General features: G+C 47.1%; 2 protein-coding genes across 2 annotated transcripts in view; one reads left to right on the top strand and one right to left on the bottom strand.

Moving 5' to 3' along the window:
- The window catches only part of CDS2 (CDP-diacylglycerol synthase 2), a 47,351-nt gene extending 36,485 nt beyond the window's left edge, over positions 1 to 10,866 (bottom strand). The window contains exon 1 of the mRNA XM_082230255.1: positions 10,657 to 10,866. Within this exon, the coding sequence (XP_082086381.1) occupies positions 10,657 to 10,722 (66 nt within the window). The 5' untranslated portion in view covers positions 10,723 to 10,866. The remainder of the gene's footprint in view (positions 1 to 10,656) is intronic.
- Positions 10,867 to 12,777: 1,911 nt separating this feature from the next.
- On the top strand, positions 12,778 to 16,611 carry PCNA (proliferating cell nuclear antigen). The gene is made up of 6 exons (XM_082230553.1): positions 12,778 to 13,103; positions 14,191 to 14,288; positions 15,112 to 15,179; positions 15,528 to 15,722; positions 15,925 to 16,048; positions 16,141 to 16,611. The coding sequence occupies exons 1-6, from the start codon at positions 12,883 to 12,885 to the stop codon at positions 16,218 to 16,220; spliced, it is 786 nt and encodes a 261-aa protein (XP_082086679.1). The 5' UTR covers positions 12,778 to 12,882; the 3' UTR covers positions 16,221 to 16,611.
- Positions 16,612 to 16,918: the final 307 nt, after the last annotated feature.

Genomic DNA, 16,918 nt, shown 5'->3' with positions numbered 1-16,918 from the left:
GCCAGTGTGGTGCTCCCCAGACACTGCAGTTCCCATCCAGCATGGCCAATGGTCAGGGAGGATGGAGCAGGATTATGCAGAATATCATGCTAGGCACCTTGAATCTAGAAGTGCAGCTTCAAGATGGATATGCTGAGGCTGCTTTCGTTGCTATACTAAGGAAGAATATACTGAAGATTTGCCTCTCCTGGTATGCACCCTGGAGGAGCTTACAGTCCACAAATCGCAACACCCTAGAGGTCCCGGGCCCTAAGGAAGTTAGATTAGCCTCAACCAGAGCAGGGCCTTTTCAGCACTGGTGGAACGCTGTGTCTCATGAGACCAGGGCCCTGCAGGATCTGATTTCTTTCCGCAGGGCCTGTAAGACAGAGTTGTTCCACCTAGCCTTTGGGCTTAGAATCAGTTTGATTCCCTCCCCCTCTTTCTTTTTCCTTTCTCCTCCTGTGAAGAGGCTGCATCCTAATGTTTTAATGTTGTATCTTAATCTTTTAAATTGTATTTTAATCAGCTTGTTTTTATTATTGGTTGTTAGCAGCCCTGAGCCCGGTCTTCATAGAATCATAGAGTTGGAAGAGACCACAAGGGCCATCGAGTCCAACCAGGAAACACCATCAGTGCACTCCTGACATATGGTTGTCAAGCCTCTGCTTAAAGACCTCCAAAGTAGGAGACTCCACCACACTCCTTGGCAGCAAATTCCACTGTCGAACAGCTCTTACTGTCAGGAAGTTCTTCCTAATGTTTAGGTGGAATCTTCTTTCTTGTAGTTTGGATCCATTGCTCCGTGTCCGCTTCTCTGGAGCAGCAGAAAACAACCTTTCTCCCTCCTCTATGTGACATCCTTTTATATATTTTAACATGGCTATCATATCACCCCTTAACCTCCTCTTCTCCAGGCTAAACATGCCCAGCTCCCTTAGCCGTTCCTCATAAGGCATCACCTTGGCTGGGGAGGGTGGAGTATAAATTATAAATTTTTTATTATTATTATTATTATTATTATTATTATTATTATTATTATTATTCTCCCAGCAGCTTGTTTTTATTGCACTGCAAGCTCTCACACTCCTTTTAACAGCTCAGAGACGTCCACAGGCCAGGCTTTGCCACCCTGGGTGCCCGGGTCAACCAAACCTTTTGGACGGCAGTTCCCATCAGCTCAAAGAAAACAAAAAAAAAGATAACCCGGTGACTTGCTTATCTCATCAGAGGCATGGGTATAGCGACTCAAAAGCCAATCCTGTAGACCTTTGAAAGCTGTTACTCAATTCTGCACACGTTGGAAGCTTTGATTATGAACTGCCACACAGGCACATCGCCACCACGTATGTTTGCCTTGCGACAGAATGGTTAATTCCTTGTTTATTGGACTGCCTTATATTATTCTGTGTTTTTTAAAAAATATATTGTTGCTTTTCTCTTTATTTTTATTACTTCGTTTGCCACTGAAAATATTCAACGACGAGCAGGTGATAAATATAGCAAAAAATAAATAAATCACCACCATCTAAAGCAGCCTTCCCCAATGGAGAGAGCGCCTTTCTGGAAAGCTTGCTTCAAACAAGTCAGGACCACGGAAAAGCCAAGTGCCGCATGGATGCCCAGGCTGGACACATCTGCTTTCTGACTACTGCCTGCCCCCTTGTCTAACAAGTGGAGGTGGGGGGGCGACATGCAGAGACAGATAATCATTTCCATTTTTGCTGCACCACGCCTGACGCGCATCCTTTCATTGTGTGCAGAAACTCACGACATTTGTAGCCTATAAGGACAGTGGAAGGAAGACTTGAGCTCCTGGCTTTATTTTTACAAACACAAGAGCAAAAGCACAAGCCCTTAAAAGGAAACGTCTTCCTTACCAATTCTGACTGCAGAAGCTAAACAGCAAAGTCTGAACTAGAGGGGTAGATGCAGACTGCTGCAAAGAGAGAAGAGATCAGGGGAAACGACCAGCTAACAAGGGCTTGCAGTGCTCATTTCACTTTACTGGCCGAGGGAGCCGGCGTACAGCTTCCCGGTCAGGTGGGCAGCATGACGAACCAGAGCAGTGTATGGAAACACAGTTTACCTTCCCGCGAGAGCGGTACCTATTTATCTACTTGCACTCTGACGTGCTTTCAAACTGCTAGGTGGGCAGGAGCAGGGACCGAGCAACAGGAGCTCACCCCATTGCGGGGATTCGAACTGCCGACCTTCCGATCAGGAAGCCCTAGGCTCTGTGGTTTAACCCACAGCGCCACCCGCGTCCCTTGTAATTACATACATAGAACATGTCTAAAGAGCAAAGCGGTTTACAGCAACCTTAAAAAGAAGTATGAAGATTTAAATGCCCGCTGAGAGCCTGTCCCTGCATGCTCAGATTAAAATAAGTCTCCGGACAAGTAACTCTGTTTGCAGCCCTCATTAACCTTGTCTCTTCCTCCCCTCCTCTTCTAAGCTCCCTGTCAGGGTTTGGCAAGGAGGGAGGGGGGCTTGTGGCCAGAAGATGTGCCTTGAATGTGGATGGTGCTGTTACTACAGAGATCCACCCCACCAGTGATTCTGTGCAGAGAGTTGTAAAGGGAGCAAGAGGAATAGCTCCCACCCCCAAAGGGTCTCCTGCCTCAGGGTCTGCTGAGCTGCTGTTCCCCTGGAGAAATCTATTCTGTGCCCTTTCCATAGGGAGACTCCAAAACCTGTCTAGGGTGCGTATGCATTGTCCTGTTTGCCTTTACCCAGCTGCAAGGACAAGGAGACACAAGCATGAAGCAGAGGCAACAAATTTCCAAAGGGGGAGATGTTAATGGGGTGCAAGCACTCCATCAATGGATGGAAACGTTTTCTGATGCCCCACAGGGAAGAAGTGCAAGCTCAAGAGATATTTGGTGTGGGAAACAGCCTTCCGGGCCTTGAAACCAACCACCTTGCGTATTCCAAAATCTTAGGATTTGCAGCCTAGACTAATGGCCAGTAGCGACCTGGGCTGATTCTGCTCTCGGCTGCCTTCGCAGAGTGCGTCTTTCAGGAAGAACAGGACAAGCTATTCTAATCTGTACCCAAGAAGATAAGCTCCTGCAATTACTGGAGCTGCCCTTCTTGGCACTCACACCAGCCGGTGTACAGGCTCCTTGGAAGGAGGTAGTCAGTGGGGCATCTCAAAGCCTCAGCAGGGCTTGGTGGAACCCACACTTTCGCCCCAAGCCCTGCTCATAATGCTTCATAAAGCCTGTGGTTTTGAGAGGGCAATTTGCACAATCCTTAAGGCACTGTGCTGGTTTGAACCCTTTTGGAGCGAATGTGAACGGCCGCAGAGCACTCCATATATCGCCTCTGAAGTGCCCCATCCGACCCCAAACATCTTGTGCACACCAGCCCATAAACAGAGGCACAAAAGCTCACCGCATGGACACTTCTTTTCGCAAGTTGTCATCTTTATTTCAGTTTAAACCTGGCTAATTTTAGTTGGCCGCAAAGCAGATTAGAATGGCAGAACCCGAGTAAGCCAATCTTAGAGCAAAACAAGATTTGTTAAACCCTGAGCAAGCAGCGTGCCCAAGACTCTGTTGTCCCTCAAGGCAGGTGGATGCCAAGAGAGGATGATTAGTAATAATAATAACAATAATAATAACAATAACAATTTATTTATATCCCACCCATCTGGCTGGGCTTCCCCAGCCACTCTGGGCGGCTTCTGAGAAAATATTAAAATTCCCTAATGCATCAAACATTAAAAGCTTTCCTAAACAGGGCTGCCTTCCCTAAACAGGGCTTTAAAAGTCAGCACCAACACTTTGAATTGTGCTCGGAAACATACTGGGAGCCAATGTAGGTCTTTTAAGACCAGTCTTATGTTAGTCCTCCCCCTGCCCCAGTTGGAACCAGTGAATTAATTGCCTGTGAAGTTGGGGGCCTGAGCCTGTGGGTCATGTGGGGCTGGCTACTTCACAATCTCTGGCTTCAAGACATGCCAGGAATTGCAGAAAATGATACTCAAATCCCTTTATGCCTCTGCCCTACACATGTTTACTTGGGCATAAGTTCTAGCAAGCGCAGAGGGGTTTTGTTTCCCAGTTTAGGTGCGCATATGCAGCTTATAAAATCACACAGGCTGGCAATTAACAATGTTACTGTGACATCTTCTCGTGATGCCATTGCTAAGACCAGCTTTGGCACTTGGCAGCTTGTGCAAAGTTAAATGATGACTCAACGTTTGCTGACTTGAGCTCATCATTCCTATTCTTTAAAGGAAAGAGAGAGAGAGAGAGAGAGAGAATAAAGGAGGGTGGTCAATGCAAGTCCTACTCAGAGTAAGCTCATTTAAGTTAACAGACACAGCTAAATTCAGTGGGTCTGCTCCAAGTATACAGTAATTCATTTGGATACAACCCAGAGGTCTGTTTTTTATTCTTATTAAAAAGCAGTTTCCCAACTGATGGAATTAAAACAACCGCTTTACTGATGCCCTATGATTTAAGTTATAATGCTTTGGCAAAAATTTACTGCTGCTGAGATTGACTTAACTGGAAGGATCTCTGGTGCATATCCTCCACCTACTTGGGCTTTAGTAACCTGCAGTATGTTTGTGGACAAACTGCTATGCTTTTTTAAAGATAATAATAATAATAATAATAATAATAATAATAATTTATTATTTATACCCCGCCCATCTGGCTGGGCCTCCCCAGCCACTCTGGGCGGCTTCCATAAAAACCAAAAATACAATAAAATATCACACGTTAAAAACTTCCCTGAACAGGGCTGCCTTAAGATGTCTCCTGAATGTCAGGTAGTTGTTTATCGCTTTGACATCTGCTGGAAGGGCGTTCCACAGGGCGGGCGCCACTACCGAGAAGGCCCTCTGCCTGGTTCCCTGTAGCTTTGCTTCTCGCAATGAGAGAACCGCCAGAAGGCCCTCGGCGCTGGACCTCAGCGTCCGGGCAGAATGATGGGGGTGGAGACGCTTCTTCAGGTATACTGGACGAAAGCCGTTTAGGGCTTTAAAGGTCAGCACCAACACTTTGAATTGTGCTCGGAAACGTACTGGGAGCCAATGCAGGTCTTTCAAGACCGGTGTTATATGGTCTCGGCAGCCACTCCCAGTCACCAGTCTAGCTGCCGCATTCTGGATTAGTTGTAGTTTCCGAGTCACCTTCAAAGGTAGCCCCACGTAGAGTGCATTGCAGTAGTCCAAGCGGGAGATAACCAGAGCATGCACCACTCTGGCGAGACAGTCCGCAGGCAGATAGGGTCTCAGCCTACATACCAGATGGAGCTGGTAAACAGCTGCCCTGGACACAGATTTGACCTGTGCCTCCATGGACAGCTGTGAGTCCAAAATGACTCCCAGGCTGCGCACCTGGTCCTTCAGGGGCACAGTTACCCCATTCAGGACCAGGGAATCCTCCACACCTGTCCGCCTCCTGTCCCCCAAAAACAGTACTTCTGTCTTGTCAGGATTCAACCTCAATCTGTTAGTCGCCATCCATCTTCCAACCGCCTCCAGACACTCACGCAGGACCTTCACCGCCTTCACTGGTTCTGATTTAAAAGAGAGGTAGAGCTGGGTATCATCTGCATATTGATGGACACCCAGTCCAAACCCCCTGATGATCTCTCCCAGCGGCCGCATCTAGATGTTGAAAAGCATGGGGGAGAGGACAGAACCCTGAGGGCTCAGAGAGAGAGAGAAGAGGAAAATATTTAGCTTGCCACCTACAGGCAGTTGATTTTATTCAAGATGGACTGCTGCGAACTTTGAGAAATGTACCATCTGACCTCCTGTTACAAAAAGCTGGCCTTTATAGGGCATAGCTTTCCCCAAAATAACTTAAAACTAACAATGCATAAGCCATGCATTTGCTTAGCTTGTTTTTGCTATTCCGTCCTGAGCTACCACAGATTTCAGATTTTCCACCTTCAATGGATCCTTTCTGTATCCACTGATATGCCAAGGAAGTTGGATCAGTACAATGACCCGTCCAGGCCAGCATCCTATTCTCACAGTGGCCAATCAGATGCCTCAGTGGGAAACCCAAAAAGAGGTTCTGAGCACAAGAGCAACTCTTCCCTCCTGTGGTTTCCAGCAACTGCTGTTCAGAAGCAATAAGGCCTCTGACTGTGGAGGCAGACCATAGCGATCATGGTTAAAGGTAAAGGGACCCCTGACCATTAGGTCCAGTCGTGGCCGACTCTGGGGTTGCAGCGCTCATCTCGCTTTACTAGCCAAGGGGGCGTTCAGCTTCCGGGTCATGTGGCCAGCATGACTAAGCCGCTTCTGGCAAACCAGAGCAGTGCACAGAAACGCCATTTAACTTCCCGCCAGAGTGGTACCTATTTATCTACTTGCACTTTGATGTGCTTTCGAACTGCTAGGTTGGCAGGAGCAGGGACCGAGCAATGGGAGCTCACCCCGTCGCGGGGATTTGATCATGGTTAGTAGTCATCAATAGCCCTCTCCTTATGAATTTGTCCAAAAACCATCATGGGTTGGTGGCCATCACTGCCTCCCATTGGAGAGACTTCTATATCTTAACTCTGCGCTGCATGAAGGCTGGAATATAACTTCCAACTGTTGCTCAGCCTTCAATCAGGCCAGCAGGGAGGAGACGCAGAGTTGCATTCCAGAAGCAGCACCTCTCAGATCACCAGGCACTGAGCTCGCTCCCCTGAACAGAGGAGAGCCCTGTGCAAACAGACAACTGGCCCTCAAACCAGCCCTGGTTGAATCCTGTGGTTGTTCTAGCTGTGGCCTCACATACATCTGTGTTCTGGACACCACACTGTACCAGAGTAGCAGCAGCAGAGTCTCTTCCACCAAACCAGACCTTAAATTGCACCAGAAACACTTTTCTTAATGATAAGCAAGTTGATGTTCGGCTTCTGCTCGCTAAGATTCACAGCCAAGTTTGGAAAAGATGAGGCACACCTCAGACCTGAAAATGTTTGCAGAACTTTACTGTTAACCAACATTTCACACGGTCTCCCTTCCATTCCCAGAGGCGCAAGGCAAGCAGGATTCTTGTTCACCTGAACAGCACTAGGTGAGAAAAAAAGCCAGAAGGTGGTGAATGAGCTACCCAAGGCCTTCCTGCAAGCTGTGTGGAGCTTTTGAGGTCCTGCACCCCATGAACTGCCATTTCAAGTTTTTCCCCAATGCAGAATAATAAGCGCTTAGGCAGTGCATTAGGGAGTTCAAAGCATTTAGTACCCACCATCTTGTATTTCTTACAATAACCCAGCACACACCCTTTTGTGTGTTAAATGGTGCATGTGTGTGTCTCCCAATCATGGCACTGTGAATTAGATGCTAAATAGCAGTATGGTGCGGTGGTTAGAGTACCAGGCGAGGATCTGGGAGACCTGGGTTCAAATCCCCACTGAGCCATGAAGCTCCCTGGGTAACCTTGGGCCAGTCACTGCCTCTCAGCCCAACGTACCTCATAGGGTAGTTGTGGTGATTAAATGATGAGGGGGAGAAGTGCATATTCCACCTTGAGCACGTTGGATGGAAAAGGTGGGATATAAAGGCAATAAAACGTCATAAATAATACTACTGCTTTTCCTATGCCACTCATTGCTTTTTTAAAAAAATAAAATATTTATTAAAGGTTTTAAACAATACAACACCAAGCACATAAAACACCATCACCAAAATAAAAAAATACACACAAAACAGAAGAAATACAACATAGTTAAATTTCAAAAGCCAAATTTCCATAACCTTCCTTTCAGACTCCCTCACATCTCCCTTTCCTGCGTTCCCGTTTACAAAGTCATGTTCAGCAATACTTCACCTTCTCTCAGATCTTGTTTTAATTTGTACCTTTCAAATATTATGTCTCCAATTTTACCCTTTGTTATCAAATATTTAAATATTTAAGCTTGACATAATATTGATCAAGTTTCATCTTTGTTCTTATAATTCAGTTATTTTCATACTTCTTTCCACTAAGTTACTAATGCCAAGTTATCTTTCTGTCCTGCATCATTCTAACATTCATACAGTTTACAGTACTTTTGCAAATAGTCCTCCTATGCCACTCATTGCTTGCTCAGGATCACAAACTTCTTGGTTGCACTGCTGCAGTTGGGTTACTTGCAACCTTGCAGGTAAGGCCGGCCTTGAGCAAAGAGCATCCCCAGCCAGGGGAGGAATCAAGACACAGGCTTGTATCCAACCTACTCAGAGTAGACAACTCAAAACCACTGAACATAAACTCAGCCACATCCATTAGCTTCAACAGGTCTATTCTGAGTAGGACTAGCACTGAATACAACCCATTATGTCCAGTCCTACGCATGTTTACTCTGAATAAATCACAGTAATCAATGTAGATTACTCTTCACAGGACTGCAGGGAAGGGAGGCCTCTGGCTCAGGCTGCAATCACACAATAACTTTTACATCACATTCTTTTCCTCAGAGAATTTTGAGCAGAGCTACTATTCCCAGCAACCCTTAGCAAACTACAGTGCCCAGAATTCCTTGCGGCTGCAGTGTGCATGTGCATGTGCTTTAACGGTATGCAGTGGTAAAAAAAAAGCAAGAGCCCCAACTTCATCTGTTCCGGAAGTCCGTTCTTAAACCAAAACCGTTCTTAAACCGAGGTGTGTTTTCCCTAATGAGGCCTCCAGCCACAAGTACACTTCCACCGTTCAGATTCTGTTCTTAGACTGAGGTAAAGTTCGCAAACTGGGACACTACTTCTGGTTTTGTGGAGTTTGTAAACCAAATCATTCTTAAACCGAGGTACCACTGTACACTGCATCTCCAGGCAAGCCTCTCAAACCTGGAAGAGCAAGGCCAGTCCTTGGAGTCACACTTTTCAGACCAGACCTTTAGCCCTTGGACTCACTTCTTATAACACAAGTCAAGCTGTGACCTAGTGGAGGGGTGTAACCCATCTTTAGAAAGCTGAGGTGTTCTTAAACAGGCCCAGGATTTCCATTTAGGCCATGAAAAAGTTGTGGGTCTGTCAGGAACATCTCTACTTGGCCCTACAGTTGATGTGTTTTCCTGACGACTGACATAAAGCCATCTTCACCAGACCAGATTACTAAATACGCTAACCATCTTGCAGTTTGGGGCCATAATTTTCATAGTATGGCGCTGGTGATGTTTTCCCCCACAAAGGCCGACCATTTAAAAGGGGCTCTTGCTAGCAACCTGCGACTCTCCCAAAGTCTGTGACTCTCCCAAAATGGCACTTTTAGGCCATGATGCCAGCAGTGAAGGAAAAAAATGTTCAGTGAGTGGCTTCTGAAACCGTGGAGTTTGAGAATTGGGGGTGTAGATGATAATGTGCTGGAAGTCTGACTCAATATAAAACCAGTAGTGTTTGTAGATGTGTGTGTGTGTGATTTTTTCTTGTTTGTTTTTCTTTTGTGTTTTTTTCTTTCTTGCTTGTATAGTTTTATTTTGGATTCAATGTTTGTAATTTTTGTTGTAATTTTGCATTGGGGGGGGGGACAACAACCAGTAGTGCTTAAGAGTGCTGGACTAGGCCCTGGGACCATGGGTTCAAATCCTCACTCAACCATGAAGCTCACTGGGTGACCGTGAGCCAGTAGCTGCCTCACACACACACACACAGTGGTACCTCAGGTTAAGTACGTAATTCGTTCTGAAGGTCCGTTCTTAACCTGAAACTGTTCTTAACCTGAAGCACCACTTTAGCTAATGGGGCCTCCTACTGCCACCGCACCGCCGGAGCCCGATTTCTGTTCTTATCCTGGAGCAAAGTTCTTAACCTGAAGCACTATTTCTGGGTTAGTGGAGTCTGTAACCTGAAGCACATGTAACCTGAAGCGTATGTAACCCGAGGGACCACTGTATTTTATATAGACAGATAAATAGATTGTGTGTGTGTGTGTAGTCTTTATATATCACCTTGCCCTCAAAAACCATTTAAACCATGAACAGGTTAGAAATGGGAACTGAAAGCACAGCAAATGTTGAGCAAAACAGACAGATGACCACACGCTGCTCAGACATTTAAATTTCCCAATATGTCGCATTGGTTCATGGCATGTGGCATGAAAACTTCATCTCAAAATGGAACAACGTGCATTTGAGCTCTCCATGTTTCTAGCCCTCATGAACTGTAAACAGAGAAGCTCCTGGGGTGGTGGAAATAAGGAAAATTTCAGATCACTTTTGCATGCACATATACAGTGTGTGTGTGTGTGTGTGTGTAATCATCAAGTTTTCCTCGAGGCCTTGACACAAGTTTGGCGAGAGGAACAGCTTCCAAGGGGCTTGGCGTTTGACAAATTGCACAGTAGCTCCGCCAAACCGAAGGCACGCCTGTTTGCACGGCCCTCCCCCGCCCCCCGGGGACACCGATCTCGGAAGCTGCTGAACGGACGATGAAGGCTAAAGCATCCGTTATGCTACGCACGTTATTTTTAAACTTATTTATAAGCATTCCCGAGGGGAGAAGCGGGCAGGAAGGAAGGACCCCTGGCCTTCCTCGTTACAAAACAACTCCTCGGCATTGCAACAATAGGAAGCAGGAGCAGCGCCCCCTCCGCGAGGAGGTAGCTCTCCCCTCCCCACGCGTCCCCGCTGCACCCCCGGAGGCTACTCGTGCAAGCTTAGCAAGCGGCGCCGTGCGCGGCCGGGATCCTACGCCGAAGCGCGTCCCACCCACTGCCGCCGTGCCGCCGCCCCGCTCACCTTCCCCTCCGAGTCCTGCTGCTGCCCGTCGGCATCCCGGCCCAGCCTCTGCCGGACTTCGCTCATCTTGCACTCCCCTTGCGGCTCCTCCACCCTCGCCTTCCGCTCCGCTTTGCACCGCGCAGTGAAGCAGAAGCAGCAGCAGCAGCAACAGCAGCAGCAGCAGCGAGCGCAGCGCGAGCCGCCCAGCGAGATGGCCGGGCCCGGGGATTGAGGCGGGGCCAAGGCGGCCGGGCCAATAGGAAGCTCCCGTTCGCTCTTCTACGCATAGATCTTTCAATTTTTTAAAAAAAACCTAAAAGTGTAGATGGGCGACTCCATTATAGGGAGGTGCAACTTGTTGGTTTCTTCAGGTTGGAATCCTCATGGCCATAAAGCTCACTGGGGGACCTTGCGCCAGTTACTGTCTCTTAGTCTACCTCACAGGGATGTTGTGAGGATAAGATGGTAAGGAGAACTATGTACAGTGGTACCTTGGGATGTGAACGGGATCCTTTCTAGAGCCCTGTTTGCATTCCGAATGGAATGCAAGATGCAACAGCGCATCTGTGTTTGTGCAGGTCGCGTTTCACCGCTTCCGCGCATGCGCGTGACGTTCTTTTAACCGTCTGTGCATGCATGAGCGGCGAAACCTGGAAATAACACACTCCCGTAAGCGCTCAGCCTGAAGCGTATTTATCCCGAGGTATGATTGTATGCTTCCCAGAGCTCCTGGGAGGAAAGGTGGGGTATAAATGCAACAAAATAATAGCTAAACCTCAGCTGCGCTGTAATCCTGAATGTCTATGGACATTCTATGGAACGCTGCAGCAGAAGACGCACAAAGCTAACTCGGAAGCTGCCGCGCACCGTGCGACTCTTCCTGTTCTGAATGCATGCTCTTGCTGCCACTTTCCTAAGCCTCCTCTTACCCCGCCCCGCGGATACCCGGATGTGGGTGCTTTTCCGCTGCCTGCCTGCCTGCGCTGGGCTGATTGCCTTTGCAAAGGCTGCCCCCAGCAGTGTACCTTCCTCCTCTCACCTGCCTTGGCAACTGGCCTCTTCGGCTGCAGCAGCCTCCCCTATAGACTGTGCCTGGTCAAGCGTTCTGACAAAGCGATGATTGGTGAAACATGCATCACACAGTAAAGAGCCAGGAGACTGCCAGTGATGGACAATAACTAATCTGGCGGCAGCTAGTAACATTAAAACTAGGTTTTTATGTATATTGGAGGGATTGGCATCGCTCTCCAATGAGAGGACAGCTAAGATGGGTCAGGAAGCATGTTTTGCTGAGTATTTGATATTAAAAAATATTAGTTAACCACCTTGCGTTCCCACCGCATATGCAGAAACGAGCCTCACTCCCCACATTTTCTTCAGCAGTAAGGGAGCATGGACTTCATTGCTTGGTAAAGTCTCTCGAGAGTCCAGTGCAATCCCAAAACAATTTTGAGAGTGGGATCCTGGTTGACACAGGCTTTAAGAAAAGCTTCGTCCAGAGACCATTCATCAATGGTTCTTTGTAGGTCGGCTTTACAAATCGTTGTGAAAAATAATTTAATGCGATGGGGGAAACCGGTTTTTTCCTACATCCCCACCCAGGCTTTCACATCTCTATGCATAAATATATTTTTTAATTTATTTAATTTATTTCATAATATTTATACACTGCTTGTTGTTTTTTCCTGTAAACCCCTCAAAGTGATTTCCAATGTGAATAAAATCGCAGCAAATCAACACGAGCGCACGCCCCTCCGCCGGCCAAGCAACCTGCGCCGCAGCACCGACAAGCCTGGGCAAAGCGCGCAGGAAAACTGGAGCTCCCACCCCCTTCTCCTCCTCCTCCCTCTAATTGGCCGATTAAGGGAGGACGGACCACCTCCTGTGAAATACGATTGGTTCCTCCGCTTAACGACGTCACCGCGGATCTCCCGCTCAAAAGCACTGGTTCGCGGGAGAACTCTTGGGGGGTTGAACAGGCGGCGCGTGCGCGCCGGAGCTCCTTTCGCGCCCGCCTTCCGTTTGCAGGGTTGCTCGGGATTGGCCTACGGCGGAAGAGCGGCACGCGAGGGGCGGGGCCACGCTCGGGTGGGCGGAGCACGGCGCGTGTGGGCGGGGAAGGTATAAAAGCGGCCGTCCGGGACCCGACGGCGCCAAACTGCGTTCGCCTTCCTTTGCGTTCGCTTCTTTTGCTGGGAGGGCGCGCGTTTCTTTGCCTCTCCGTCTTCTTCCGCCGCCGGCGAGATGTTCGAGGCTCGGCTCATCCAGGGCTCCGTCCTGAAGAAGGTGCTGGAGGCCCTCAAGGACCTCATCACCGAGGCCTGCTGGGACCTGGGCTCGGGCGGCATCAGCCTCCAGAGCATGGACTCCTCGCACGTCTCTCTGGTGCAGCTCACGCTCCGCTCCGAGGGCTTCGACACCTACCGCTGCGACCGGAACATCGCCATGGGGGTCAACCTCACCAGGTGAAGAGGGGCGGCCGAGCCCGGCCGGGGGAGAGAAGCGCCGCGCCTCCCTCCCTTCACGAGGAGGATGGCGGCCGCGAAAAAGGCGGGAGTTTCCCTCACACATGGGTTGGGGAGGCTTAGGCCGCAGCGCTCCAGCCCCGCGCGCCAAATCCTCTCAGGCGGCGGCGTCGCCGGTCGCGTGACGTGTAATAGAAGCGTCCCGCCATTCTTGACATTGGCGGGAAAAGCGCGCGGGAGGGGGAGGGGTCTGCCTCTGTTAAAAGGGGGGGGAGCCGTTTGGCGCGCGCTGGAATCTCGGAGCCGATTGGCTGTTCTGTTCTCAAGGTCTTTCCCTGATTGGTTGATGCGGCCTGTCGCGGGGTGTGGCTTGTTTCCCCCTCTAGTTAATACAGGCGGGTGTATCCTGCTGCTGCTCCTTGAAAAGGGATTTGGCGGGACTTCGTGGTCCTTGAATGGTCGCGAATGAGGCCACCTTCTCCAGAAGGAGGCAGGCCTCTCCATTCCATGAAAGAGGCTCGTGGCCCCTTAAAATTTGACTGGCGCGTTTGCCATACTTTTTTTCTCCTGCCCCTGAGTAGCGCACCCCCCCATTGGCAGCATCTAAGCGGGCAAGTACAGTGGTGCTTCAGATTAAGAACTTTGCTTCGGGATGAGAACAGAAATCGGGCAGCAGGAGGCCCCATTAGCTAAAGTGGTGCTTCAGGTTAAGAATAGTTTCAGGTTAAGAATAGACCTCCGGAACAAATTAAGTACTTAACCCAAGGTACCGCTGTATTCAAGTAGGTTTGCATCTGCCTTGTAGGTGTTCCCTGTTTTACAATGTGGATGAAACAAAAATCCGGCACAAAAGGCGTTTGCTATTGATTCAGATACATATGCAGTAATGTATACATATACACGCTCTTGACTGGGACGTCCTTGCCTGATATTCACAGAAATCCGAAAACAACCATCTCATAGTGCTGTAATGCTTCTTGCTGGTGTTTTGGCATGAGCAGTCATTCCCCTTTGTAAGATCTTAATATGCTTCCACTGGTGATGCTTTCTTAAGATGATAAGAATATGTCCTTTTTTTCTTTCCTAGTATGTCCAAAATACTGAAGTGCGCAGGTAATGATGATATCATCACCCTGAGAGCAGAAGACAGTGCAGACACACTGGTTTTGGTGTTTGAGACACCAAGTAAGTAACTGAAACTTCACGGATGCAAAATAGCTAAGTTTTGATCTGGAGGTTATATTTATTTAGGGCACTTGCCCAAATCAGATGGCTCTTGAGTGGACTTATTGCTCAGGCTAATGGAAAACTGCCTCTGTCAGTTTGCAGCCTGCAAATTGAGAGAGAGATGAGAGACATTAACAGATTTGACTTGCAGAATTGCCTTCTTAATTCCTGAGACAATGTAAGCTGCTAAGTGCCCCACAAGAAAATGAAGCAGGCTCTTCACAGCCATCCCTGTCCCACTGTCCATGCATGCAGAATGATCTCCCACAGAAACTTGTGCAAGTGTCTGCTGCAAATATGTTTTGTTTTAAGCTTCTAATTCTGGAGCTGGCCAAGAAGATGTAACTTAAGCTTCCTAGAACCTAGAACAAGGATGGCTACTTGATGATTATCTGAGCAAATTAGTTGCCTCTGCCATAAAATTCTTGCCTACATGAACTACCTAAGCTACTTTAGCATCACAGATGAAGTGATCATAATTTCTTGAAAAAGTAGATTCCTGGCGCGCGCGCACACACACAAAACTTGTAAGAATTGTCAACACTGAAAAACTATAGAAGCACAGAAGCAAAATCAACATGAATTCTGCTATTAACAGTATAGAAGGAGCCTTGTGGTCTTGTCATTGGGCTTTACACCTGTCTCTCTTTGGAAAGAAGGTTTTAAAATATGGGAACTGTTGGCCTATAAGCACTTCCTGTAAAACTATTTAGGCTGAGGAGATCTCTTAAGTTAAGCGTCGTAATTATATACTCGACTAATACTCCCATTTTCTCCTTAGATCAGGAGAAGGTGTCTGACTATGAAATGAAATTAATGGACTTGGACGTAGAGCAGCTTGGAATTCCAGTAAGTGCACTTTTGATTCAAATTTATTGTAATTAACTGAGCTTAAATGTAAGCTTGTGCTGTAAAAATAGTTAACAAAATTATTCCTTGCTACAGAACTACATTGTCTTCCTATTTAAGCAAACATTTGTTGGATTATATTATTTCCATCTTCATGGATAATTTCCATCTGATTGCATAAGAAATTGTTAAACTGAATTGAAGGAGACTTCCAAGGAGGATTGAAGCAAGTGATTCCCCCCCCCCATAGGAAGGCACATTTTTATTGCTCGTCTGATCTTAATGAATAACCGAACTATTTATTTATGTTCTGCTTTAGTGAAGTAAGGCTCTGTGTTGCTCTTGCAGGAACAAGAGTACAGCTGTGTGGTGAAAATGCCTTCTGGTGAATTTGCTCGCATCTGCAGAGATCTTAGCCACATTGGAGATGCTGTTGTAATCTCTTGTGCAAAAGACGGTGTTAAATTTTCTGCTACTGGAGAGTTAGGAAGCGGAAATATAAAACTGTCACAAACCAGTGATGTGGATAAAGAGGAAGAATCTGTAAGTTGGTGAAGTTTTAACTGCATGTTGTAGAGATGATGTTGATTGTCCTTTACTTATCTCTTCTCTCCCCTCCATAAACTTGCAGAACAGTTTGCTTACCTTGCTTGTGATAAAGCTGTTTCTAATGCAGTTGTTAAGCTTGCTGGACTTGTAAAACAGTGTGCTATAGAATATTTAATTCAAATTTAATTTGTTGTAGGTTACAATAGAGATGAATGAGGCAGTCCAGCTGACTTTTGCTTTGAGGTACTTGAACTTCTTCACCAAAGCCACACCATTGTCTTCTACCGTTACCCTCAGTATGTCTGCAGGTGTCCCACTAGGTAAGTTTCGTTAGGAAGCTATCTCTGCAAACTAATTTGGTTTTATCTTTGGTTTCAATTTAAACTAACTTTTGTTTATTGGTCTCCTGCAGTTGTTGAATATAAGATAGCAGACATGGGACATTTGAAATATTATTTGGCTCCAAAGATTGAAGATCAAGAAGAATCTTAAGAATTTGGTGGAAAGAATCAGGGTTTTGTGAAAGAAGAACCTGCTGGAAGCCTGTTCACCATTCCGTCTTGGTGCATGGAATTATCATATATGCACTTAGGTCCAATTGTAGATATCTCTGTGTAAATACTTTTTTCACTTGTTTTGAAAATTCCTCCCTCTCCCTCCCCATATCTTTTATACCTTGTTTTTATAGCTAACCCTTTGCTCCAGAAAAGGGAGTACAGTATTTAAAAAGACAAGGAGGTTCTGTGGCAATCTCTTCACAGTGAGGCTGCTGTTCGATTTCTAAAAGTAATAATGATCGGAGAAATTGGATTTTAATTATTTGTCTTGAAGCAGGAGTCCTTGGAGCTGAAAACTTGTCAATAAAGAATATTCAGTTTGTTAACTTGCGTCTGCCTGGCTTTGAACAGAGAGAGGGAGGGAGTTTAAGGAGGCTGAAAGCTGTGTCTGGTTCCATGTTTTGGTGAAGTGGGACAGGGGGGTGGGTTACCCAAGATCTGGTCCTGGGAAGCAGTGCCATTTTAATTTGTTACATGTCCAGAGGTGATGTGCTGTACATGCCAGGGCATTATGGGAAATGTGTCATGGTAGGTGGCTGCTCAATACTGAGCAGTTTCTGCCAGTGCAGGCAGTGATGACAGCCCATTCCTATCTAGCAGGTGAAGTCTTACCTACATACTTGGAAGTTTTGG

Source organism: Podarcis vaucheri (genome assembly GCF_965113315.1).
Source record: "Podarcis vaucheri genome assembly, chromosome: 7".
Lineage (NCBI taxonomy): Eukaryota > Metazoa > Chordata > Lepidosauria > Squamata > Lacertidae > Podarcis > Podarcis vaucheri.
The sequence above is the reverse complement of the archived record's forward strand: the minus strand, read 5'-3'. Positions and strand labels throughout refer to the sequence as shown.

What these genes read in the sequence shown, in the direction of transcription:
- PCNA (XM_082230553.1), top strand. Translation starts at nt 12,883, where the DNA reads ATGTTCGAGGCTCGGCTCATCCAGGGCTCCGTCCTGAAGAAGGTGCTG. An exon ending in TTTGGTGTTTGAGACACCAA is followed by an intron (nt 14,289 to 15,111) that starts GTAAGTAACTGA and finishes TTTTCTCCTTAG; the next exon opens with ATCAGGAGAAGGTGTCTGAC. An exon ending in GTCTGCAGGTGTCCCACTAG is followed by an intron (nt 16,049 to 16,140) that starts GTAAGTTTCGTT and finishes GGTCTCCTGCAG; the next exon opens with TTGTTGAATATAAGATAGCA.